Source organism: Cornus florida, unplaced genomic scaffold (assembly GCF_030987335.1).
Source record: "Cornus florida cultivar Cherokee Brave unplaced genomic scaffold, ASM3098733v1 CherokeeBrave_3.0.0_Hap2_Chr08, whole genome shotgun sequence".
Taxonomy (NCBI): Eukaryota; Viridiplantae; Streptophyta; class Magnoliopsida; order Cornales; family Cornaceae; genus Cornus; species Cornus florida.
The window spans coordinates 58,869,142-58,896,105 of record NW_026775578.1 but is presented as its reverse complement, the minus strand read 5'-3'; the positions used below and the strand labels follow the sequence as shown (position 1 = coordinate 58,896,105).

Below are 26,964 nucleotides of genomic sequence, written 5' to 3'. Positions count from 1 at the left end.
CACCCCCCCTCTTGGTTTAACAAGATTCTACTCCAGTAATAATGATTTTACTCCAATAAGTGTTAGTTAGAGAGGATATTTTAAGTAAAAAGATTTTACGCCACGCAAATGTAAACCAGACTAAATAACTGCAGCTCTTATTTTTCAACTGAACTTTGGCTTTGTAGGCTGGTCAAGTCAACAGTAGTCCACAAAAATGGTCTTGACAGATTAAAATATGACACTATGTAAAAAGACCATTTTGCCCTTGAGGACTTATTTGGTCTTTTTTCGATCTTTTTCTTCCGCGTTGCTCTCGTTGAGTTCCATGGCCTCATGGAATGTCACTTTGTCATCTTAGAGATGTATTACATCTCTAGAGACTTGATTTCTGTTTTCACTTCTGCATTCGGATTCGTTATCGGGTCAAACTTTGGTTCATCATAGGACGCACTAGCTTGAAAAACCAGGGCCATCACAGAATAGACATATACAAGTAAGATATAAGTCTGTGAGGAGCATATTAAACAGAAGTATAGTCTCTTTAGATTATATTAAGTCAGAAAAGAATATAGCCGACCAATTGACTAAAGGTTTGTCTAGGAGCGTAGTCCTAGATTTATCAAGGGGGATGGGCTTAAGCCCATAAGGGAGTCACATTCGGAGATAACCCATCCTTTGTGATTGGAGATCCCATGAAGAAGGTTCAATTGGTAGAAACAATCCGTACTGCGTGACTCATTTACAGCACTTTATTTAGGAGATTTCTCAAGAAGATTCTTTCCTACCCATCCCTTTGGCATTTGTGCTGTTTAATGTGACGTTAGGAAGGGCATTGCCCTGAATGAACCTAAGGTATGCATACTCTTGCAAGGTATCTGTCACATGTACCTTTGGAAGACTCACCTAAATGGGAGCCGTTATGAGGCCGCGACTATGAGAATTGGGTTGTTCTCAAATAACTCTCATGAAAATCAAGATACAACGCATGACCATTAATAGCACTAAACCATGAAACCAAGTTTATCGTCAATACTATATGTGTGATATGTTAAAGTTTGACTCAAAGGCCGAGTTCAAAACCTAGTCTCTCAGGACCCTCAAATGAAAACTATTGACACTAAGTGCAAGTTCAAGTCTGGAAGACTCTTGCACCCATTGCAAAGTATTCAGTTGCCCCATTATAATATTTTTTAAATTACTTATATTCTGTATGATCTTTATTTTTTAAAGTTTTAAAACTTGTGGGGAATTGTTAGAGTTGTAAGAAAAGTTTTAAAACTTCCAACTCTAGAATTTCTATTGGTTAGAAATTCAAAAGTCCTTAACTAATTAACTACATGTGATAATAATTAAAACGTAAAGGAAATTAATTTAAAGGCTATAACTGTTAATAACGTTAACAGTAATTTAGCCAAACGGCACATTTAGGATTATACCTATTGATAAAAAGACGTGATAAAGTCTATAAATATATAGGCTTTGATTAGCAGAGAAATTAATCAAACAAGTTCTCTTCTACTCTCAGAAAACTACTGCAATCATATTCTATATATATTTTCTACTTCCCTTAGGCAACGTGACATCTCTGTGGTCGTGCGCATAGGGAGGAGTTGTATCTTGGAGTCTTTGGTGGATCGTAATTACCTGCACGTAAGGGAGTCTTTAAAGGCTTTAGGACACCGCATTGCGTGCCTCTCCAGCTAACAGGCCAGAACTATCTTTCTCTATTCTGATCTATTTTCCGGTATGATATAATTATTATTTTTTTCCTAGTTGGTACTCACACACACATGTCTCTTTCGAGACTTGAACCTCTGACCCCCGTTTGGGAAGTAAGAGGCTAATACCGCTAGGCCACTGGCCTGTTGATTATATAATTATATTTGTTGGTTAATTATTTTTAAATATTGATTGTTTTATTATAATTATTCTCCTATTTTAAAACATCTTTTTCATTCTATAAATAGAAGTATTTTACAATCTGAAAATTAATATCCCTAACACTAAGCTCATTAGCCTCGTCATTTTCTTATTCATCGTATTTTGTTTACTTGGATAAGTATACCAAAGTCTAATCGCTTCTTGAATATAGTTAAATTCTAAATTTTTACCATACTATGGTTTGAAAGACTAAGATATATTTCTTGCGGATCAATTATTAATAAATTGTAAATATAGACAATTATTTTAATAATTTTAAAAGGTTTACTTAAGATTTTGCAAAAAAAGAAACTAAGAGACATCAAATTTTATGATTTTAAGATTTTGGAAGATTTTAAAATAATACACCCTTATACTGACTCAAAATATAGACATGGTGCAAAATCTTTTGTTCATTTTCCTTTTCTCACCTGTGGTTTTATTGTTATTTTATATGATATGTAATGGATTAGTTAAAGCATAAAGAATATAAGGTTATTCACTTTATATATCGAAATATCAAACATTTTATAAGAGCATGTTATTAATGTAAAAAATATATATCTATGGAACTTTGTTTAAACTTGAAATGTAACAAATTTTAAAAATTATGAAGCATATATAATTAATGATTTTTTTCTAAGAGTGGTAGAATCACTTGAGTTTGATTCCCACTAGGTGTTTACGATAACTTGACGCCACGCCTCTGTTACTATATTCAGTGAATTACGTGACTCATACATACGGGAATAATACAAGAATGACGATGAAACCTGTTGGAAATTAAAGAAGTTGGTGGTGACTTACCATCAAACTCATGAGTAAGAAGAAAGTGTTGGCTGTGAAAAAAAGAAGAAGAAGAAGAGAAAATTACAAGTGGACCAAAACAAAATACTTGAATTAAATAATGTCTGAAAGAAAAAAGGAAAGAGGAAGCTCCAAAAGTGTAAAACGAATAAAGGAATCTCCTCCGTTAAAACAAAAGATTTCAATTAAATAATAGTTTTATTTATTTATTGTAAATTAATGTACGTTTATAGATTTTCTCCTGAGAGATTTATTTGTCTTAAAATTTTTGATAATTTCCTAAGCAACATATATTTAGCCTCCGTTTGTTTCGATGTAAAATATTCTTTTTAGAAAATATTTTTCTTTTTCAAGTAAAATATTATTTTATTTTTATTTTGTCGGTATTTGGCAAAGTTCTACGTTGAGATTAGGGTCGAGTCAATCGCGCGGAACATATAAAATAACTTGTCGAAATTGATGAATAAGTTATTTTTGTTAAATTTTAATATTTTTTTCATTGTAAATATTTTACAACAACCAAACACTAAAAAAATAAAAAAAATTATTTTCTAAAAAATATTTTACGTCCAAACAAACGGAGCCTTAATAAAAGAAAATTATTGGAAACCCAAATTGAATGTAAAAAAAAAAAAAATTGAAAGGGAGAAAAATCCTGTTTGGTTAAGAAAAATGTGGAATCAATGGTGAGTTAAACATTTTAGTGTTCGTTGGAGAAGATATTTTAAGTAAAAGATTATTTAGTGCCAAAAATTAAAATAAATTTGGGTGTGAAGTCAACAATTGAGGACATTGAAGTAGAGATAGTTTTGAATATTGCTTTGGCATGTTATCAGTAGGGGTGGCAATTTGTGTTCGCGGGTCATAATCGTGCCGTTTCGATCTAAGGATGTTCTACTAAACAGTTCAACCCGAATACAACCCGTTTAATAATTGTGTCAGGAATCCTCAACACTAACCCGACCTATTTATTAAACGGGTCACACGTCTAACCCGTTTAATGACCTGTTTAATAAAATTAAATATTTTATTATTTAAATTATTAATAGTACCCGATAAAACATTAAATACTAGAAAAATATAAGTATCAATCCAACCAAATTACTAAATAATCTCTAATCTACAAAAGAATAAATTATAAGATACAAGTTTATATAGTTATTTTAGAACTTAAATAGAAATTTGCTTATGACACGTACAGTTAAACGAGTATAAACGGGTTCCGCGGGTTGAACTTCTTAATCCAAACACAACACGATTAACTAAACGGGTTAGTCGCGTCGACCCGTTTATCATTCGAACCCGTTTAAGATCAACATAAACCCGTTTAATTCATATCGTGTTCGAATTGTGTTGGCGAATCGTGTCAAATTTTGTCACCCCTAATTATCATTAATAATAATTTTACTCCAGTAATAATGATTCTACTCCAATAAGTGTTAGTTGGAGAAGATATTTTAAGTAAAAGATTATACGCCACGCAAATGTAGACCAGACTAAATAAGTGTTTTTCAACTGAACTTTGGCTTTGTGGGCTGGTCAAGTCAACGGTAGTCTACAAAGATGGTCCATTAAAATATGACACGTAAGTAAAAATTTAAATAAATTTGACTAGTTTACTTATGTGTTGAATTATAATTAGTCCGGACTATTAGAGACTGCACTTGTCAGTTCTGATCTATTTTCTATAAAAGGCATATGGTAAAGTACATATATATGTTGGACTTCATTCAATTGTTTCAGAGTTAAGAACTGAAATACAAATCTATGTTCCCAATCTTAAATTTCCCAAAAATTGTCATATGGTAAAAAGTTAATTCTGATCTATCTGTAAAAGGCACATGGTAATTTTAAATTTATTTTGAAATTAATAAAATAAATTTTCATTTTATACAAATTGACACTATCACAGTAACTATGAAAATCATAAATTCATCACAAATTAATAAGAATAAAATTTTAATTTAAATAATCAACTATGTTTATCTAATAGATGCCAAGACCAATCTCTCCTAAACTATAAGTTGAAGTTCCTTGCTCTAATACGCAATACCACTACAAAATAATGTCACAAAAAAGTTTCCTGCTAAACAGCAGTGTGAAAATCAGAAAAACAAGCTGGTTATTCATAATAATGCAACTCTATTATGTCATGATAATTGGTCACAAAACTCTCTACAAAATTTGAACGAGTAAAAGATTGAAATGTTAGGGTATGTACCAATCAATGAAAGTACAAAAACATAGTTCGGGGGATGCAGAATTTCAAGAGAATATAGCGATTGGAGAATGGAGAAAGTCACAGACCAACGTTGGGGCACAATAGCATCTTGGTTCTGGCTGAGCAAAAGTCTAAGCTCGCCAGCATTAGAGAGGGTACAGGGAAATAAAGACTCAGAGAGACCGAGAATGTTTAACATGAATGAGTCACTACTCTCTTTTTTTCCTAATTTTTTCTTTCTTCAATATTTAGGAAGCTACAAATTTTTTCCGTGAATAAAAATCCTAATTTTCACGTCCATATTCATGTACATGTGTGTGTGTGTATATATATAATACAATATAAGTAAAGAAAAACCCAATTTGATTCGTGGTTCCCACTTCACACACCTCTCTTTAATGACAAATTTTTATTTAATTTACTAAAAATATAAAAACATATTGGAAACACAAACAAATAAATAAATAAATATATATATATATATATATATATATATATATATGTATATAATTAGACAAACTTAAATATAGAAGCACAATCTAATTACAATCAATGTGAAGCACAATCTAACTATAATCCGTGCTTGGAAGAAAGTGCAATATAAATGAAAGAAAATATGTGGAGTATCCGTAGTATAAAGAATATTGAGAAAGACGGAATGTGAATATCCAAATCAATAGCCTTCAACATTTCGGATGGCCAAACATCCCAACTTACATCACCAGATTGAGAAGTCATTTTTTATTTATTATTATTATTATTACAAAAAAAAAGGAGAGTATTAGGTATATTAAGCAATGGATGCTTAAGAGAGGATCAATTGTTGGAGTGAGGATCAAAATGGGAGGCCATATCAGGCCTTCACTTGTAATTCTTATTATGACACTTTAAGTGGTATTATACATGAAACATATACTCAAAAATATATATATATATGTAATAAAAAAAAATAATTGATTAATAGCCTAGTTGGATGCCTTAACTGCAGTAATTTACTCCAGCTCCATGAGCAAGAGTGTGGAATTTTTAGTGACCACTAGTTTTTGGATTTGATAAGGTAGGAGTTGTACCATCTAATCCAAATTCTATCCAAGCTTCCACATTGCAAATCCCAAATGTGCCTTATGATTCCTGCTTTGTTTGCCTGCTCTAAGTTTGGGATGTCTAACCCTCCAACTTTTTTAGGTTTACAAACCTTGTGCCTAGCAACCTTAGAACCAGAAGCTTTCATCTCAACCCCAGACCAAATAAAGGATCATTCTGTGAGCTCATCAATGACTCCTTTTGGTGAAATGAAAATACTGCTCCAATAGATTTGTATTGATATCAAAAACAGCCTTGATTAATTGTAATCTATCTGCATAGAAGAGTGATCTTGAAGTCCAGTGGGATATTCTTTGGGTGATTTTGTTGATGAGCAAGCTGCAATGTGAGGCTTTTAGGCAAGTTGTAATCAGTGGCACTCTAAGGTATTTCACTGGGAGGTCAGCTTGTTTACTACCAAGTAATGAAATAATAGCTTCCTGAGTGTGAGCCTCAACTCCAGAGAAAAAAATTGAGCTTTTGTTCAAGTTTACCTCAAGACCTGACATGCAACAGAAATGGTCAAGGGCACATTTAAGAACTGAGACTGAAGAAATGTCCCCATGACAAAACAAGAACAAGTCATCAGCATATGACAAATGGGTGATCTTTGGATCCTTGCATCTCCAATGATACTTGAAGTTGTGAACTCCGTCCACAAAATTCTTGATAATGGAAGAAAGGGCATGAGATACCCCTCTACTCCGAAACATGAGTTAATCAGGCCTAAGCCCAAACCCGAGGGAATACCAAACAATCAATATATAAACAAGCAGGAATACGAAAAGATTTAAGAAATAAATAATAAAGCTGAAAGAATTCTAAATATAAAATCCTCAAGTGTTAAAGATTAATATAATCCAACCTTTCCAAAATCTCCAAGAGTACAACTCGGGAATCTATCTAGTGAACCCTAAATAAAATCCCAACTGAAAAATAAACAACTGAAGATAACATCCAAATCTAAAATATGGAATGAAATCCTACGTCATTGGTAGAGTGAATGACCGTCTCTGCTCAGCCCGAACAAGCCCTAAGACTGGAACCGTCCGATACTTGAAAAATAATAGTGGGTCAGGCCCATGAACAAGTTCTATTCTAACTACAATCCAAACAGAGACCCGATATGCAGATACATTCTAGATATCTCAACAGTATCTGTCTAGTCCATACATATATATATCCACACTAAGGGACTCTCACTGAACTACAAAGTGGTCTCAACCTGAATAGAAGGTAACATGCAAAACGTACCAGAGGTGGGCATGAGTACCTAGACCTAACAGGGTACACCTCAACTGTCATAGCCAGCTATGCATCCACATGCATATACACTCCCTAACCAACAATCTTGAGACTCAAGCTCATATCGCGGTATCATAGTTATATATTTAAAGTCCGTCCAAAACCAGAGTATGTCATTCAATTGTTCATTGATCTGACATAAGATTACTAATCTAGTTAGTCACTCAACTTATTCAGTTGATTTGCCTTAACCACAAATAATAATTAATCCAAGTAGTCACTCAACTTACTCAGTTGATCTGACTTAAATATAAGTAGGATTCAATTTTTACAATCCATTTCCTTATTCCAAGAAGGTAGGACTTAGCGTTTTGAGCTAATCTATCCCTAGTATGCCACTGTCCCATACCGGTGCATACAATCCATAACATCCATATAATGGACAGAACATGATATACTAGTTCAGCAATTAAAGTCCAAAGTAGTAATCCATGTAATTGACAGAACCAAGTTCAATAATTCAGTAATTAGAATCCAAATCATTAATCCATGTAATTGCATAACAGAATTTTATATTTCAGCAATTAGAATCTAAATCGTTAATCCATGTAATTGCATAACAGAATTTAATATTTCAGCAATTAGAATCCAAAGTAAGCATAGATCAAGTCTGATAAATAACTGACCCTATTGTATATCCAAAACAAGGTTTATGATCATGTTACAGTCCGTTAAATTGTTAAAACAAAATTAAACAATTTAATCTTGTCTATCCGTTAACAGTATGCAAGATTGTTTAAACTTCTCTACTGTTAAATCCATTAGCATAAAAACATTAATTCTGCCGTGTGGGTTCTAATAGAGCATAATATAATGTTTAGAGTCCATGCTACAGTCCATTAAATTGTTAAAACAAAATTAAACAATTTAATCATTTCTATCTGTTAACAGCATACAAAGTTGCTTAATTTCATACTGTTCATTCTATTAGCAATACGGAATAAATTATGCAATTAGAGGGTTTAATATCCCATGAAATTACATTTAGAACCCTCAGTACATTCCCTAAAACAGTTTAGATTACAAAACTCGTTCGAACAGTGCCTAGAAAAATTCCAAATTGCACTAATATAAGAGAGTCTGTTCTCAGAACTTGAGAGCAGGCTCTGTCATGCATGGAGCTAGCTCCATGCCCCTTGGAGTCGACTCTAGAGGGGTGGGAGCCGGCTCTAAACCCCCAAGAGCCAGCTCTACACTTGAGGAAGCCGGCTCCCTCTTCCCTAGAGCCGGCTCTCTCCCTCTCTGAGAGCCCTAAACCTTCTCTAGCCTTTTATTTCATCTCCGGCCACTTCCAACTCTTATGTTCTTCTTTAAAACTGAACCTAAGAGTCTAAAGTATATCCAGTATCATCCCAATCCTTTATTTAAATCAGTTTGCGTTAAAAACAACAACAAAAACAGTTACCGATTCATTATGCTTTAAGGTCCGACGATGAAATCCAATTTTGCAACAACTATTCCAGATAAAATTAAACATATACAGGCGAATAATCTAACATAAACTAAGTATGCAAGATTCATTTAATATCCGATTAAAATCCTAGAGATCAACTAGGCATGCACAGAACACAGGTCAAGGGGAGAGAGAAAGAATAAAACTTGCCTATGTGGTTTTGAATCAAAACCCCGTCGCCGTTTTCCTAAGTTTTCCGACGACGTCCGTTCACCGTCAACCTCCTTTACTCTGGTTTAAATCCACAAGCAAAACTTTTCCTTCCTCCTTGGTAGCCCTAACTGGTGCCTCTGTTCTCTCAACCTTCGTCTATTTCAAAACCCTCAGCCGACGTAATGACATATATATATGTATAGCCAAAAAAAATTTAACCTAATTCTAATTCCATAATGAAAAGGAAAATAAACCTAGAATTCATTCTCTAACTAAGTCAGCTACGTCCCACAACTTATCTACCTAAAAGAATATAAAATCCTAATTTAACCTAATTAATGAAAACAACTAATTAAACTACCACATAAGGTACATTAAAGAAAAATAAATAATTAAAACAAATAACCCAATTAAAGAAAATAAAAATACAATTAAATAAACAATTACACAAACAATTCAATTAATTAAAACAATTCGATTAAATAAAACAATTAATCAATTAATTAAAATAAAATAAACAGGCAAATAAACAAATAAACAAAGAAAAATGCAATAAAATAATTATTAAAATGCCGAGACTATCCTTTTAAAATTAGGGATATTACAGGGCATCCATTGCAATAACAAAGAGAAAAAGTGAGAGGGGGTCCCTTATCTCAACCCTCTTTTCCCTTTAAAATACCCCTGAAACTCTCCATTAAGAGCAACAGTGAAGGATGGTGAGGTCAAGCATGCTTGAACAAGTGAAATAAATTTCTATTGGAAATGATGGAGAGTGAGACAGTTGAGCATGAAGTCCCATTTGATAGAGTCAAAAGCTTTCTTCAGGTTAATTTTGATGGCACATCTTGCTAGCTTGGATTACTTGTGATACTCCCTTAGAAGCTCATGTGTGAGTAGTATAAGGAGTGTAATTTTTCTGCCATGGATGAAAGCTGATTGGGATGGATCAATGATGACAGGCAATGTTTGTTGCAGCTTCATTGAAAGTAGTTTAGCAATGCATTTATAGATGGTGTTTACACAAGAGATTGGCCTGTAATCATGTAGAGATGTGGGGTTTTGGCATTTTGGAACCAAGCAGTTATAAGTATTGTTTACCTCCCCCAAAAGTTTCCCATTCCTAAAGAATTCAACAATGGCAAGAGTGATAGATCTTCTAACAATATCCCAGACTTTATGGTAAAAGAGGGCATTGTAACCATCTAGCCCTGGTGCTTTGCTTGTGTTAAGGTTCAACATGCAATTCTGTATATCTATGTGGGATGGTGGTTCATCAAGGAAATGGTGGAAGTGTATGGGCAATTGAGCTGTAATAAATTGGGAGAGGTTATTGATATGGTGAGTGCTTGTGGGTGTGGTCCCTAGTAGATTCTGGAAGTGTGCAACAACCTCAATCTTGATATTCTTTTTGTCATAGAGAGTGTGGCCTGATCAGTAGAGAATAAGAGTATTTTGTTCCTGTTGGTCCTTGAGCAAACTGATTTGTGGAAGAAACTTGAATTGCAGTCCCCTAGTCTTAGCCAGGACATTCTTGACTTTTGTCTAAGGATGTCCTCATGGATGTCATCTAGCCTTAGGAGCTCAGTGGTAAGTGTTTTCTCCAGCTGTCTAAGGTTGTGGTCACCAGGTGTGTTGTCTAAATCCATTTGGTAGACACTCAGCTCCAGCCTCACAGCTTGCAACTTTGATTCTACCTCAGAAAATTCCTTCTTGCAGTTTGATCTCAGCACATGCTTTAGTAGCTTTTGTTTTTGGACCACCTGAAACATAGCAGTGCCTTTGATGTATTTAGTCCAAACAGCATAAACTGATGGATGGAAGTTTGGATGCAGGGACCAAGCATTAAAAAATCTAAAAGGTATATGTCTTCTTGGGGTACTAAGATCCAATGTTACTAGAATTGGACTATGGTCTGAAATGTTTGGAGGAAGAAAGGTACATTCAGATAAGGGAAAGGTTTCAGTCCATCTAAGGTTTACCAATGCTCGATCTAATTTCTTAGCAATGCAAGCATTTCCCAAGCTCTTATTGCTCCAAGAATAGAGAATTCCATTGAACTTCAAGTCTTCAAGTTCTGTTTCTTGCAAATAGTCATTAAAATCTGTCATTGCATTGCTCCATCTCATTGAACCACCATGAGTTTCCCTAATATTTGGAATAACATTAAAATCACCCATTAGTAACCATGGTGAGTTTGAGAATAAGTGAGCATGGTGGATTAGATCATCCCATAGAAGCTGCCTATCTGTTGCAATGTTAGCAACATAAACAAATGATGTAAAGAAGTCAACATTCTGCCCTAATACTGAAATTGAGCAGTGAATAGCCTATGAGGTTGTGGTGATGACAGTTAGATTGATGGTGTTGGGGTTCCATAACACCCAAATTCTTCCCAAGTCAGAAAAAGTGTAATTTTGTACCATACTCCAAGTAGGAGCAAGATTCCTATGAATTGCTGCAACATTTGTGGGAGACACTTTGTTCTCCACAATTGAGACTATATCAATATTCTTTTCAAAGATCAGTCTCTTAATCTCTGCTTGCTTAGAGGGTTGGTTTAACCCCCTAATATTCCATGTTAGGAGTGTGATCATTTAAAGGGAGGAGAGAAAGAACCTCCGAGATGTCTCACAAACATCAAATCACTACAGGGACTCTTCTTCTTCCTTGCAGCCTTCTTCAAACTTCTCATTGATTGTATAGAGGTTGTCCCTCTATTTGGAGTAAGAGTCTGTGGTGTATGATGAGGTGGTGAAGGTCTCAGTTCAGGCTTTGATAAGTGTGCTGGGGACTTGTGATGTGCTTTCTTGTTCTGTTTGTTGTACTGGGGGTATGTTGTAGGTGTGATGTGTTCTGGTTGTGGAGTTGAGTAATGGTGATGCATAACTGGCAAGGAGGATGGTACTGGGATTTGGTTACTTAGAGTGAGTGGGCTGTTGTTATGAGAGAAGTTTAACTTTTTGCTGCACAATAGTGAAAAGGGAGGAGTATGTGTAGGGGAGTCTGAGTGATTTCTCATAATGGGTTTGTCAATTGAGGTATTGTTTTTTGGTGGGGAATTGTAGTATAAAGGTTGGGAAGTGAGATTTGTAATGCTCTTCTGGCTTATGTGTGGTTGTGGATATGCTAGAGGTTGGAATTGGTTGTTGTTCTGTTTTGTTTTAGGGGCATGGGGTAATTGTTTGGATGTTTGGCCTTTGTTGACTTGTGGTTTGTTCTTTTCCTCCTGATGGTCACCCATTCTGTGGCTAGTTGTATTGTTGGGTTATGTTCAATCCTTGGATGGCTGGACTGTGGTTAAGCTGAATTGTTTTGCTATTGCGGTGGAGGTTGTATGATATTTAGTGGGCAGGAGCTGACAGTATGAGTGAGCTGGAGGCACTTACTACAGAATTTTGGTAACTACTGGTATTCAAATCTAATTTCAACTAAGTTCCCATCCATTCTGAGTTAGACTTCATTCTTCAGAGGCTTCTTGAGGTCAACATTTACACACAACCTTGCAAATTTGAGTTTGGTTCTGTCTTCAGTTGCTTGATCTGCATATAAAGGTTCTCCCACTGAGCTAGCTATGTAACTGAGTTCGTTTACTGTCCAAAATTCTAATGGGATGTTGAAGAATTTGATCCAAGTTGGAATACTGGCAATGGTTGATAGTTGTGTATGTGTTTGGTTGGTCTATCTCATCAAGGAGAAGGGGTGTCCAGCAATGGACCATGGTCCAAGTGAGAGAACCTTCTCTGTTTGGGATGAAGAGCTGAATCTAAATATGAAAATGTTTTTTCTCCCAAAATTGTGTGAGTAAGACCATGAGATGTCCAAAGTTTAGCTGCAGTAGCTTGGACCACCTTGAAGGGAAGTCTTTTGTGGAATGATTTTCCAACCAGGTGGAGAGAACCCCAAAATTTTAACCGTTCTGCAGCAATCTCTTGAGGAGGATCAATGATGAATGGAGAGTGTGAACTGGGGTTGTAAAATTTAAGAACCATTTTGTTGCTATTTTGTTTTACTACATCAGTCCATGGTTTTGTCCCTTGAGTATTTGGTTTGGTTTGCAGTGGGATGGATGTAGTGTTTCCAGTGATTTGTAGGTTTGAGTCTGGTATAGCATTTAATGTAGTGGTAGGGGACTGTTGGATGTTTGTGGTAGATTGTGGAAAGTGGTCAATGGTATTACCATTTTTAGCTGTAGGAATAGTGTTTTGAACTGATGTCTGCAGTGGAGCAGTTACCTTCCTTGGTGATGTAAGTAAAGCATTGTGTATGGGATTCAAATTTGAAATTGGGGACAAACCTGAACCCACCATTGTGTCATGGTTAGTGCCGTTGGAGGAGGGGGTGGTGGCTGCGGAGGTGGTGGTCGGTGGCTGCTGTAGGTGGCTAATCAGTAGCCTGATCTTGTCGAGCTCCATTTGCAGTTCAGCATTGATCTTCTTCTAATTATCATACATCTCCATTGCTCTTCCCAAATTTTCATCCTTCCATTCAAGTTGTTCTTGCAGCTTATCAATTTGGTGAGCTGGAGATGAGTGCAGCAGTGGGTTGAAATTCCTTGGTAAGTTTCCTGGTGATGGAGGTTGGTGGTGAGCTGCCTTTGAGCTGTTAGTGATCTTCTGTATGGCATTATTGGTTGGCCGTATGGGTTTTATGGTGGGTGTAGGAAAATGAGAGTGTGATTGACCTGAAATTGAGGATGGAATTGGAGGTGGATAAACCTGTGTGAGGGAAGGTATAGCTGCTGTTGATTTTTTGACTATCAATTTAGGAGATGTTTGCTTCGAGGGTGGTAAGGCTTGGTTTGTTTGACCATGTGAATGGGTTGTATTTGTTTGCTTTAATGGTTTGGCAGTTGAAGTCTTTGGCTGTTGTAATGGTTTTGTAGTGGATTTTTTAAGGTCTACTTGTTTTTTCAAGGATTTTGGGGTGTATGATGGTGTAGTGTTGTGGTGGATCAGTGGAATAAATGGAGGTTTAAGGTGATTTGCAATCGGATTCCTTAGTGAAGGTTGGATTCCATGGTTGGAAGCTTTGGGTTTGTAGAGAGGATTCATTTTTTTTCAGGTTTTTGAAAAGCAGACTTGAAATGAAAAAAAAGAAAGTGAAATAGCAAACTGATTGCTTTAAGTACAAAATATATGGGGACAGAGAAAGAGTGAGTACCTGCATATAACACTTCTGCAACCTGTAAAACGTTCAGTGCAATGGAGGCAGCGGGGACATCTGAACATCATTCCTAACTGAACATCATTCCTATTTCTAATCTCTCGACTCTCTTCGCATCGATAGCCGGAGTGCCATGGAAGTTTGCAGTGGAAACAGAACGGCCTCTTGAAATTGTGACACACTGATTTCTTAACATTCCCTCCACATTCGTTCACAACCAGAGCCGAGCAATCACGATTCGGGCAGTAACATCTTTCCGACTCTAGAACGAACGGCCGACTCGCAGAGCACATCGCACCACTTGTCGAACAGTTTTGCTAGCACGACTGCACTGCAGGAGAGAGGATCTAAGAGCTGCTTGCAATTCAGTGCCGGACTTGGGACGTTGGTGACTAAAATAATTCAATTTGAGTCAAGTTTTTGTTGGTGTCTCACTATAACAATAATGTGTGTGAGAACGCGATGGCATGCAGGAGGAGATCAGAAGCCTAAACCTCACGCGGTGTGCATGCCCAACCCAGCACAGGGTCACGTATTCCCCATGTACAAGATAGCCAAGCTCCTCTACTACAGAGGTTTCCACGTCACCTTCGTCAACACCGAGTACAACCAGCGACGCCTCCTCCGTTCGCGGGGACCCACCGCCCTCGACGGCCTTCCGTCGTTCCGATTCGCCGCCATTCCCGACTGCCTCCCGCCCGTAGACGGAGACATCACCCAAGACGCGTGGCAGCTCTGTGAGTCCATGCCCAAGAACTGTGGCGCTCCCTTCAGGGACCTGCTCGGAAAACTCAACTAGTCGGACGACGTCCCTCCGGTGACTTGCGTAGCTTCCGACAGAGTCATGAGCTTCACCCTCAAGGTCGCCGAGGAATTGGGTATTCCGGATGTTCTGTTCTGGACCACCAGTGCTTGTGGGTTCTTGAGCTACACCAACTATCGCCCATTGGTCGAAAAGGGTTTCATTGTTAATCACCCGTTGAAAACTTCTGTAAATTTAGAAAAATTATTAAATAATTTTGAACCATTAATATTTGGTGGGCCAATTAAATATAAAATCTTAAATTAAAAAAATAGTTTAACAAAAGTATATTAATAAATTACAGAATTTCATGATTGGAAAGTTTTTATTAAATTAGTTTATCAAGTATCAAATAAACAAAGATCATTTACTAATTTTTTACATCCCTCTCCCTCTTTTTTTTTTTTTTTTTTTTTTTTTTTTTTTTTTTGCCCAAAATCAGATCTTAATCTATGTTTTTTTTGGACACATATAAACATACAGTTAGTTTACACGTTCACTCGGTTTTTTTATATTATTTTGTTTTTGGACTTTTAATATTTTAAAAATGCCCCATGCTGATTTATTATATAATAATTCTCGTTTTAATATTTCTATTATATTATAGTTAAGTCCTTTCCCTTCTCTTCTTCTTGGGTATTTTTATAGGCAAATTATAATGACGTCCTATCCTTTGAAGTTTAGTCTAATTATAATTAAATTTGAGATTTGTCATTTTGTTACAACATGGCCCCTTAAAGTTTTCCTCATTTATCAATGACCTCCCCTTTTTGTCAGAAAATTAGTTTGAAGTGACTAAAATACCCATCAACAATGTAAATAGACGCTATTACCCTTGTAATGTAAACATGGTCTCATTTTAAGTGGACCAAACTACCCTTAAACCACATACTCACCATTGTCTCTATTCAAATCCGAACCCACCTCTACTTTTCCACTGCCCCCATCACTTCTGCTAAATCCATATGTACCACCAAAATCTAATAAAGTGTTTTGTGTGCAAAATTCACACACACACACACACACACACATATATATACTACATATATGGTTATATAAAGATCAGACCAGGGAAAAAGTCATGTTCAATGATCGCGGCGTACTACCTCGTCGACGGCGGGCTCAGCGACGAGGCGAAGAACAGCGAGGCCGCTGCCGCCTCCACCTCCACCTCCACGTATACAATCATCTCTATCTCCGGCGTATAGCGCCGCTGTATCCCTCATCGGAATTACCTTCTGCATCGCCATGGTTTGCGAAGCCATGTCGTAGTTTCTTATCTACCGAACCTCCTCTTACAAATCCCTCAAGTCCTCCACCGACAAAGCCTCCAAGAAGCTCCAGCCATGAAGACCGACTCAAACCCAACAAAACTCACCGTCAAAGTATCCAAACCGAAGAAGATCGATCGCATCGAGACCAATCTCAAGGAATCGAGTCGCAATCTCTCTCTTCGAATTCAAGTCAGGGTGTTGTGGTTGCCTTAGTCTTGTTCGTTGTGTTTGAATTGTTCAATTAGTTGTTCGAAGGCAAGGCTATTGCGAAATTGCCCTTCTTGTCGGCTCGAATTATGTAGATGAGATTAGAATTATGGGCTGTTGTGGCGTCTACAAGGAGGTGGAGACGGTGGTTGGTGGTGGTGATGGGTGGTATTTAGTGATCTGTTGTGAACTTGGAAGTGGGTCTTTGGATTGGCAATGGAAGTTGCAATTGATAGCACCAGTGATGGTCAGTCGGGATGGAGAGGGAAGAGGAATAGTGAGAGAAAGGAAAAATGTTCGTGTGTAGAAGGGTCATTTGTTATTTTTAAATATTTTAATTTTTTAATAATATAATAATAAGGGTAGATATGTAAATTTATTGCAAAATCTGACATTGGGAGTCTTTGCAACAAAATGGCAAACATCAACTCTTAGTTGTAATTAGTCTAAACTTCAGGGGAAGTCATTGTAATTTATCCTATTTTTTATTTATTTTGTCCCAATCCCACGTGGCTGTCCACCTCATCACTTTATCGTGGAAAATTCCTTTGCGCGTGAAATAGGAGAACTTAGTTCATTACTAACAGAGTATTATTACTCCTTTTAGAATGGAACATGAAAATACCCAATAAAAATAAAAATAAATAAATAAATATATATATATATATACACACACACACACATAAAACTCAAGGTTGACAGGGAAACGAACTTCCAGATCCAAATAGGAGTAGTACTACTCTCAGGCACTTTTATAAAACCAAGGAAGGGGAGGTCATGAACCTGCCGACGGATGGTCTAGAGTCAGAAGAAGATCGAGAAATTCTCGCCTGAAGCCCTGATTTTTATAACACTGAGCATTCTGTTTTCTTCTTGTCTGTCCTTTTCCGTCTCTTCTTTTGCATTGAAGCCCTAATTTTCTTATTTAAGATTGTTTAACACCAAATTTCTTCGAGTAAAGTTTAAATCTTTAATCGCCACTCTACTTGTTCTATATTTCTATCTAATTTCCTAATTGCAGATCCGTTTACAAGTCTATGCTGTCTATGGCACTAAATATATATATATATATATACACACACGGGATAATAAGTCAGTATCCATCATCACAGTATCCATCATCACACAAACTTTAGGTAAATCTTCATCAATTTTAATCCTATTACGATTCTCTCACCTAAACAATGTCTAATTAGATTTGGTTTGGGTTACATTGTTTTGTTTTGTTATCATTGGGGCTTCTCGTTATTTTGTTCCGAGGTAGATATTATTTTTTGTTCTGAAAACTCACTAGATTTTGTAATTGATTAGGTTCTCTTGCTTGTTCATATTGTAGATTTGTTGACGTAGCTTGCAGCGCTAAAGTGCAAATAAATAAATGGTTTTTGATATGAATTCGTTGGTGGAGTCCGACTGGGCATGGCTTCCTAAGAACTTACTGGATGTGATTATGGACAGGTTAGATACACAATCGGACTATGTTCGGTTTGGTGCAGTCTGCAAACCATGGCGATATGTGGCAATGGAGAACAAAGTTAAATATGTTAAAAATAAATGCCACACACAAGTTCCATTGTTGATGGTCCCTACAAAAGATAATAGCGAATAAGGCGCAGTCTATACAACATCACCTACAACAAAATATATGATTTTCAATTACGGGTACCTTACAAAAGGGGTACCTTACAAAAGAGGTGTTGTGGTTCTTCGTATGATTGGTTGTTCACTGTTGAAGAAAACATGAGTGTAACTCTATTAAACCCTTTCTCTGGTTCTACCATTGGGCTTCCTCCCATTAAGGACCTCCCAAAATTCGAAGAAGAAGAAGAAGAAGAAGACGAAGTCGATAGATCTGACGAACCTCCTTTTTATGAGTACCTAGTTTACAAGGCTATATGGTCGGCTGACCTTGCTTTGTCTCCCGATGACTACATAGTTACCGCCATCTATGATGATCGCCGCTGTTTGGCATTCTTTCAATCTGGTGACAAAGCTTGGACTTATATAGAGAATAAGAGGTTTGATTTAATCTTTGATGTCATATATTATAAAGGCCAAATTTTTGCCGTTGATTATTGGGGTGGAGTCATAAGGATTGATGTGAATAGCAGGGACGGGGCATGTAAAGCTCCCAAAGTTAAAATAATTGCACCAAGGACCAAACTGTTTGCAGAACATACATATCTCGTGGAATCATCTAGTGGAGACTTGCTTTTTGTGCAACGGTTTATGAAAGAAATAGGAGATGATTTACAACATGAAACTTTGGGCTTCAAGGTTTTCAAGCTGCTTGAACTGCCACACAAGAAGGGTTATGCTAAGCGGATTCAAGTGAAGAGCTTGGGCGGAGATGCAATGTTTTTGGGAGATAGCCATTCTACTCGTATTTCAGCTTCAAAGTTCCCTAGATGCCAGCCAAATTCCATATATTACACCAATGATTATTGTATGTTTTTAGCTTACCCACCGTATGGGCGCCGTGATATTGGTATCTTCAATGTAGAGAATGGAAGCTTTGGCACACATTACATTCTTGATCCTTCACAGAGGGTCACGCCACCTGCAATTTGGATCGTCCCAATTGTGCTTGGAAATTGAGTATAGACTGATTTCTTTTGATTGCCTTTTGGTCAAATCTAGTTTAATTTTGAATTATCATATCAAAAAAAAAAAATTGAATTTCAATTTTATTGCCTAGTTGTTGGCTTGTTTCTGCTTTGCTACTTGGCGAACTCCCCCATTCGAATACGCTATTTCACAGAATATCATGGTTCTAATAATTATTGTGGTTGTTTCGCATAAGTTGTCTTTTTGTGGTATGATAAATTTGTTTTTAGCTCATACTCGTGTTGTTCTCGTAGCAAAGTGCACCTCAGCTATAAACATTCAACTAACTTTAACTGTAGCATGTTATAGGATCCCGAATAGGCTCATTTGCGTGCTGTAAGATAATTGGATTTGAGTTGCTTTCCCGGGCCCCTAGGCTTCCAGCATGTGCTAGGTAACATAGACCTCTGACCTCAGTATCATGAATAATACTCTTTTTAGTGAGGGCTGGGAATACTTTTATCATCATAAGGTCTCCTATATAAACATAATCCATCTTTGCAACAGTTGTGCTGGTTGGTCCGTTTAAGGCTTCGTAAGACTGCACTATCTCATGTTTATTAATCAAGATAAGATATATGTATATTTATATAATCTGTTTTGCAACTGCATTTGTTAGTTCACGAAACAAAGATATGGAACTGACCTCTTTCATGAGAATTGAAATGCCTCTTTTATTATTTTATGTGAGATTCTCTTACCTCTCAATATGGGAAAATCATCAAAGAGGCCCCTTAATCCTTCTTATTTTTTTATTTGTTTGTGTGTATGGGAGGCCCCTTCAACTTAGTGTAATAATAGCATAATGATATGCATGGGTATTTCATGATTTTTGATTTTTTTATTATCTTGTAGGGAAAAAGAGTTGTTTAAGGTATTTTAAAGTCCTGGGTGATAGAGTGGCAATGGTGAATGAAGAGAGTTTGTGATGAGATAGTGATAATGGAAGATTTGGAGTTTGAGTTTATGAAGATGTTTTATTAACATATTCTAGGTCTTCATCTGTTGTGGTTTCCTTTTTCTTTTTTATTTTTTATTTTTTTGTTGGTAATTTAATTTTTTTTTGGGACACTCACCTTTCACTTTCCATCTTTGAAATAAACGACTTCTGACATCTGAGACACGGAAGATTTTGGATTTGGTAATTCTTCTCTCTGTGTAGATTAACCTTAGATTTTCTTTACTCTGATGATAGGCCAGATAAATATATATATAGTAATATAGGGCCAGTCAAGTTAACTGTTTGTTGATTTCTTTTGTCTGAACTTTAAAAAAAGTGCATTGAACCATTTATGTTTATTATCAAGTTTTTCTTCAAAATCTGAGAACTTTTGTGATGATATTTTACTCCCTCCCAAGAATTTTATATCTACGGTTTAACCAGTCATTTAACTACTACACAACCATGGCCCAAGGGGGGAACTATAACTCAACAAATTCAACAATTTTAATTTAACTAAAATTTGATTCCATAATTTTATTTCAATTAACACTTGCAGTCATAAAAATTTGCATTTAAAGTGTCTATATATAAATCATTAAAAGACAATGAACAAAAGTGAAAAAGGAAAGAATAAATTACAGCTACATTGACCAGTCCTCTATATATACACTTTTTTTTACAAGGCAAGAAGAGTTACAAGTTAAATTAGTAGATAAAGAGAGTCTAAGCCTGGCATTCGAAAGTCTACTGGAGGCACTAACCAATTGATTTAAATTACTAATTTAAATTTTTTATTTATGTGTATTTAATGTTCTATTATTTTTTTGATGTGTTATTAATTATTTATGTGAATTAAATGTTTTATTATTTAAAGTGTATTAGTTATTTATTTATGGTAAATAGTAGGGGTAATCACAGATTGGATCGGTTCAGTTTGATGTAAAGTTCAATCCGAACCAGTCCCTACGGATTGGAGAAATTTGAAACCGAACCGATCCGTGAGAACCTTCAATCTGAACCAAACCGATCCGTAAAATAACGAATTGGTTTGGGCGGATTGGGCTTTTCAAATAGCCCAATATAATTATTTGATATTTTAATGGACTAGTAATTAAAACTAGAAAATTAAAATAGATTTGTAAATTATATACCAGGTAACATGCTAACACTAATAGCAATAAAATTTGTAAATCATATACCAAATAACAGCAATAGATTTGTAAATTATATACTTAATAACTGGCAATATAAATTATCCAAATAGAATAATGAATTAAAAAAATATATAAAAATATAGTAAGTATATTCAATATTGTATATATATATATATATATCAAGAGGACTTAACACTGCTATCATGCTTCCCCTAAGGGATTGTAGGCATCTCGATTTTGAAACCTCTCTGTTAGGAGTTTGCCAAACTAGTCTTTTTTATGGCCCACAATACTTCAATTGTTTTCCAAATTATTCAGTAGCTCTTGATGACCCAACAATCCTCCATACTTTAACCCTCAATGTTTCAAGTAGTGGTTACAAAATGATGGATGGAGCCATACCCTTCAATGTTGTCTATAGAATCCACTACAAAGTCTATACAACCCAAGTCAGCCCCCATGCTCTTCGTGAGTCTCCCAAAGGAGAAACCCTTCTTCTTCATGCTAGTGACGAAAATTCACAAACTTATGTTCCGAGGACCATCACTTAGAATGAAGTCACCTTCCCGACAAAGTGGACTCTCGACCATGCAGCCCCTCCTTCAAAGATCGAGCATAAAAGGTTGGAACAAATATCTCAATTTTCAGATGGCACGGTAAAGGTTAGATTTAACTCCAACAGGCCCAATAGACTTACTATCCAAGAAATAGAAAGATCTAGACCTTCTATCCAAGAAATAGAAAGTTCTAGATCCTCTTTCTCTCATACTACTCTCTCAAACTATTCAAAAACCCCTTCCCGAAAATCATTTTCAGGAATGCCTACAAGGTATCCAAACCTCATTGGTGTCAAAAACAAAGAAGTTGCTAACCCGATTTACCAGGACAATGTTAGCGTACAGACTAAGGAAGAAAACATCCTCACTCCAGATAAACGACAAGCCATTCTTAACTCTGTCAAAACAACTCCTGAAGGAACAATTATCAAAACAGAAGAAGGTGAAGATATAGAAGATGCAGTTGCTACTCTCATCTTCTCTATCGCCAAACAATTCCTCGGTGACCTCTCAATCGTTAGAGACAAGACCTCAGAAATTCTAGCCAACCTTCGATGTTGTAAACTTCAGGATTTCAGATGGTACAAGGATGTCTTCCTCTCAAAGGTCCTCACCAGGACTGATTGTAACCAAGCCTTTTGGAAAGAAAAGTTCATTGCTGGACTCTCCAATCTTTTTGCTGAGAGAATTCGCAAGCATTTCAGATCAAAACATAATGGCCACATTCCTTATGACTCCCTCACCTATGGTGACATCATTAGTACCATCACAGCTGAAGGAATTGCTCTCTGCACCGACTTCAAACTCCAACAGCAAATCAAGCATGAGAATGCCACTAGCCAAAAAGAATTAGGAACTTTCTGCCAACAATTCGGCTTCGAAAACCTAACCCCTCCTTCCAAACGAAAAAGTCACACCCACTACCGCAAGCCTTTTCCCAAGAGATACGAAAACAGGTCACGGTATAACAAGGGCAAACCCTCATTTGCAGATAAATATCTCTCCTCTGAGAAAAATAGACAGAAAAATACCCCTCCTCCAAAACATTTTCAAAAGAAACCTGCTACCTCAAAAGCAGATATAAAATGCTTCAAGTGTGGCAAGATGGGTCACTACAAACACTATTGTAGAGCCAAACAGAAGATCAATGAGCTCGATCTCCCTGAAACCGTCAGGAGCCAACTGATGCAAATTCTTTTAAACTCCTCTGATGACGAATCCGACCATGATATCAATGGTATTCAAGAAGATGACTATCATGCTGATACAAATTATGATTCTGATTCTTCCAACCCATCTTTGGATGACCAACCTATTAAAACCAAATGCATCTGTATGATTACTAAAGATCAAGAGTTCATGTTGGAACTCATTGACAAAATAGAAGATCTTGATCAACGCAAGGAATGCTTGATTAAATTCACCAACAGCATTGGCTAAAGAAATGACAAAGCTCCCGTTGTTATACCAAATACTTACAACCTTACTGATATCTTTGAAAGATTTGGTACACAACCCTAGATGCCGATTACGATTCAAGATCTCCATAAAGAAATCAAACAAACCAAGCAAGAGATTTCACTCCTAAAGCAAGAGTGCAAGGTTTTGAAAGATTCTACTGCTCATGATATTCTTACACTCAGAAGTCAAATCATTCTTCAACAATCCCAGATAGATGCCTTACTACCTAAGTCCTCTGTAAAACTTGAACAACAAGTTTCTGAAAATCCCACCAAGGACAATGAAACTTACATCAACCTTCTAACCCACATAACATTCCAGAAATGGCATGTTAATCTAAAAATTGTCATCAACAAAGACTATACCATTCATACAGTGGCTCTTATTGACTCCGGTGCTGATCTCAATTGTATCAATGAAGGACTTGTCCCTACGAAATACTTTGAGAAGACCAAAGAACGGCTTCAAGGTGCTAATGGTTCACGACTCACTGTTCAGTACAAGTTAACCAAAGCCCATGTTTGTAATCAGGGTCTTTGTATTAAAACACCTTTCATCCTTGTCAAAGACCTCAATACCCCTGTTATTTTGGGAACTCCATTTATTTCTCCTCTTTACCCATTCAAAGTTGATAGCCAAGGCATTTCAACAAGTCTAGTTGGACAAGAAATTTGCTTTCCTTTTGCTCATCCTATAGACACCAAGGATCTCAATACCATTAAGGATTCCTATGTTACTCAAGTCCCTGCTGTCAACAGAATTGAAAGCAAAACAAAGCATTTAGACTTTCTCAAATAAGAACTAATCTTCAAACAGATTGATGAACAACTCAGTCAAAAAAGTCTCCAAGACTCTATTCAAAGGTTCCGATTAAGACTTGAAAGTCAGGTTTGCTCTGAGCTCCCAAACGCCTTTTGGCACAGAAGACAACACATTGTTGAATTACCTTATGAAAAATCTTTCAATGAAAAGGATATCCCTACCAAAGCCCGTCCTAGCCAAATGAGCCAAGAACTTCTTAATTACTGTATAAAGGAAGTACAGGAATTATTAAACAAATCCCTCATCCGAAAAAGCCGTTCCCCATGGAGCTGTGCCGCTTTCTATGACCAAAAGAATGCTGAAATAGAAAGAGGTGTTCCCAGATTAGTTATCAATTACAAGCCCCTCAATGAAGTTCTTCAATGGATCAGGTATCCCCTGCCCAATAAAAAGGACCTAATCCAACGTCTCGTTCATGCAACCGTTTTTTCAAAGTTTGATCTCAAGTCAGGATTTTGGCAAATCCAAATTGCTGAAAAAGATAGATACAAAATAGCTTTCACGGTTCCTTTTGGCCATTACGAATGGAATATGATGCCTTTCGGATTAAAAAAATGCCCCTTCAGAATTCCAAAAAATTATGAATGATATTTTTATTCATCTTACGAATTTTTCAATTGTTTATATTGATGATTTACTAATATTTTCTTCTTCTATAGATGCTCATTGGAAACATCTCAATGTCTTTGCTCAAACCATCAAGCATAATGGATTAGTCCTTTCTTTATCAAAGTTAACTTTGTTTCAGACCAAGATTAGGTTTTTAGGTTTCCAGATCCACCAAGGAACTGTCATCCCAATCAACAGATCCATCCAATTTGCTGATAAATTCCCTGATGAAATTAAAGACAAAACCCAACTTCAAAGATTTTTAGGGTGCCTAAATTATCTCTCTGAGTTTTTTAAGGATCTTTCCCTTCTTTGTGCTCCACTACGCCAAAGATTAAAAAAGTCCCCTCCCCCATGGTCCGATGAGCATACAAAAACAGTCAGAATCCTTAAAAGCAAAGCAAAAAACCTTCCTTGCCTATCTATTGCTGATCCAGAAGCCTTCAAAATTGTGGAATCTAATGCATCTGAATTAGGATATGGAGGTATCATAAAACAAAAAACAGGTGACAAGGAACAACTAGTTCAGTTCGCCTCTGGCACATGGAACCAAGCACAACAAAATTACTCTACAGTCAAAAAGGAAATTTTATCTATAGTTTTATGCATTTCAAAATTTCAAAGTGACTTACTAAATCAAAAATTTTTGGTTCGTGTTGATTGCCAATCTGCAAAAACTGTTTTAAAGAAAGATGTTCATAACATAGCCTCAAAACAAATTTTCGCCAGATGGCAAGCTATTCTTTCTGTATTTGACTTTGATATTGAATATAAAAAAGGCGAAAACAATTCTCTTCCTGATTTTCTCACCAGGGAATTTTTACAGGGAAAAGCAGGAGCTTAGGGGTGGTTACTATGCCTCCCAAGATAGGTAGAGGAGCCTCAATTGCCAGCACAAAACCTCACAAAACAAAAGATGCATATGCTCAATCATCCTCTTCTCAGAACCCTTCCAAAAAAACCTGGTATGATAAAGTCGAGGAAGATGAAGAAGTTATGTGTGCTAGTCCACCTCCATTAATTACAAACCAGTTTTCAGCCCTAACCACAATTCCCCAACATGTCATAGACATGTCCCCAATCCAGTATGACCCCATCCAAGCATACTTACAATCCCAACAACCAGTTTTTCCTCCCCTTCAAAAAACTTATGCTGCAATTTCTTCAGCATCAGATAAACAAATTTCCTCAAGATCTGCTTCACAGCAAGTGGTGGTCAACAACCCCACTCTAAAAAAATCTCGTTATTTTCAAAAACCAAATACATCAACCATTTGTGTGGTTGAAAAAGAGCTTTTTAACCAAAACCCAGTTTTACTTTCTCAAAATCCATTTTGTCAAAGGTTTTCATTATCCAACATCAGATTTTCGGAAAACACAAAATTTTTATGAGTTTATTTTAGTAGACACTGATTCCATCAAAATTCGAACTCATTCAAAACCAGGTGATGAGTCTTTCATTTCCCACACCACATGTACCATTCAATGCTCCGAGGCAATTTTCTCAGCCTCGCAACCCTCAAACTTTCAATTACTGGGACTATCAAGATGCCTGGTATAATACCTTTTATTTCCAAAATCAGGATTATAGCCATTCCTGGCTTATCCTTTTCCACCAATCTAAATGTCCCCAGATGGTTCATTGACTGGTGGCATATGTTTGGTCCCTGCCAAGAAATCATCCCTGAAACGGTGTCCAAGGGATTTTCAATTTTCAATGAAAAATTCCATGCTCCTCCTGCGCTTTCCGAATTTCCCAAATCATTCTTATTTTTTGCAAATTTCGCATTGTCATGGATAGTCCTATGGCAATTCCAAATCCTCAAAACCCCTTCTAATCTTCCTCTTCTAGGAAGGATTTTCAAAGTCAAATGGTGGGACCAATTCTCTATCAAAGATGTTACTCCAGAAGCAATTTCTGAATGGTTCTCAAAGCACCCTGCAAAATCATGTTCTGGCTTAGGAGAGTCTTCGGCTTTCCTCCTATCCAAAAGCCAGGCCCAAGCAAAGCTTTCTTCAACAAAATCCCAAGATGAGTATGAAGCCTTCCTCATGGAAGCTCTAGCCCAAGTCAATCCCATAGCCTTCTCAAAATTGGGCTCCAACAGAAGTGAAGGCTCAGGTTCTTTCCATGGTTCCCAAACAGATCTGGCCCAACCCAATGAAGATGACTATTTTGGTATTTTCACCCAACAGCTCCAGTGAATATTATTCTCAAAAATCATCATTTCATTTCAAAAAAGCTTCTGACCTCGGTCATTCAATGCCGCTGTATAGCGACAAAAAAAAAAAAAAAAAAGTTAAAAACTACAGTTTAAAATTTTATTCAACAGTTCTCCATAGATATATATATATATATATATATATATATATATATATATAATATTAATATATTATTTAGGGAACGGTTCGGATTGGTTTTTTCAGGACTCAATCCG

The 26,964-nt window shown here is 36.3% G+C and overlaps 3 protein-coding genes across 3 annotated transcripts; 2 read left to right on the top strand and 1 right to left on the bottom strand.

Moving 5' to 3' along the window:
- Positions 1-9,785: 9,785 nt before the first annotated feature.
- On the bottom strand, positions 9,786-11,811 carry LOC132270337 (uncharacterized). Its single transcript, XM_059771517.1, has 4 exons — positions 11,544-11,811; positions 11,353-11,424; positions 10,423-11,232; positions 9,786-10,234 (listed from the first exon to the last, which is right to left on the bottom strand). Exons 1-4 carry the CDS (start codon positions 11,809-11,811, stop codon positions 9,786-9,788), a joined length of 1,599 nt encoding a protein of 532 aa, XP_059627500.1.
- Positions 11,812-16,482: 4,671 nt separating this feature from the next.
- LOC132270336 (F-box protein At2g26160-like) lies at positions 16,483-18,971 on the top strand. The gene is made up of 3 exons (XM_059771516.1): positions 16,483-16,620; positions 17,832-17,907; positions 18,109-18,971. Exons 1-3 carry the CDS (start codon positions 16,483-16,485, stop codon positions 18,969-18,971), a joined length of 1,077 nt encoding a protein of 358 aa, XP_059627499.1.
- Positions 18,972-21,895: 2,924 nt separating this feature from the next.
- LOC132270335 (uncharacterized) lies at positions 21,896-23,074 on the top strand. Its single transcript, XM_059771515.1, has one exon. The coding sequence runs from the start codon at positions 21,896-21,898 to the stop codon at positions 23,072-23,074; it is 1,179 nt and encodes a 392-aa protein (XP_059627498.1).
- The last annotated feature ends 3,890 nt before the right edge of the window (positions 23,075-26,964 follow it).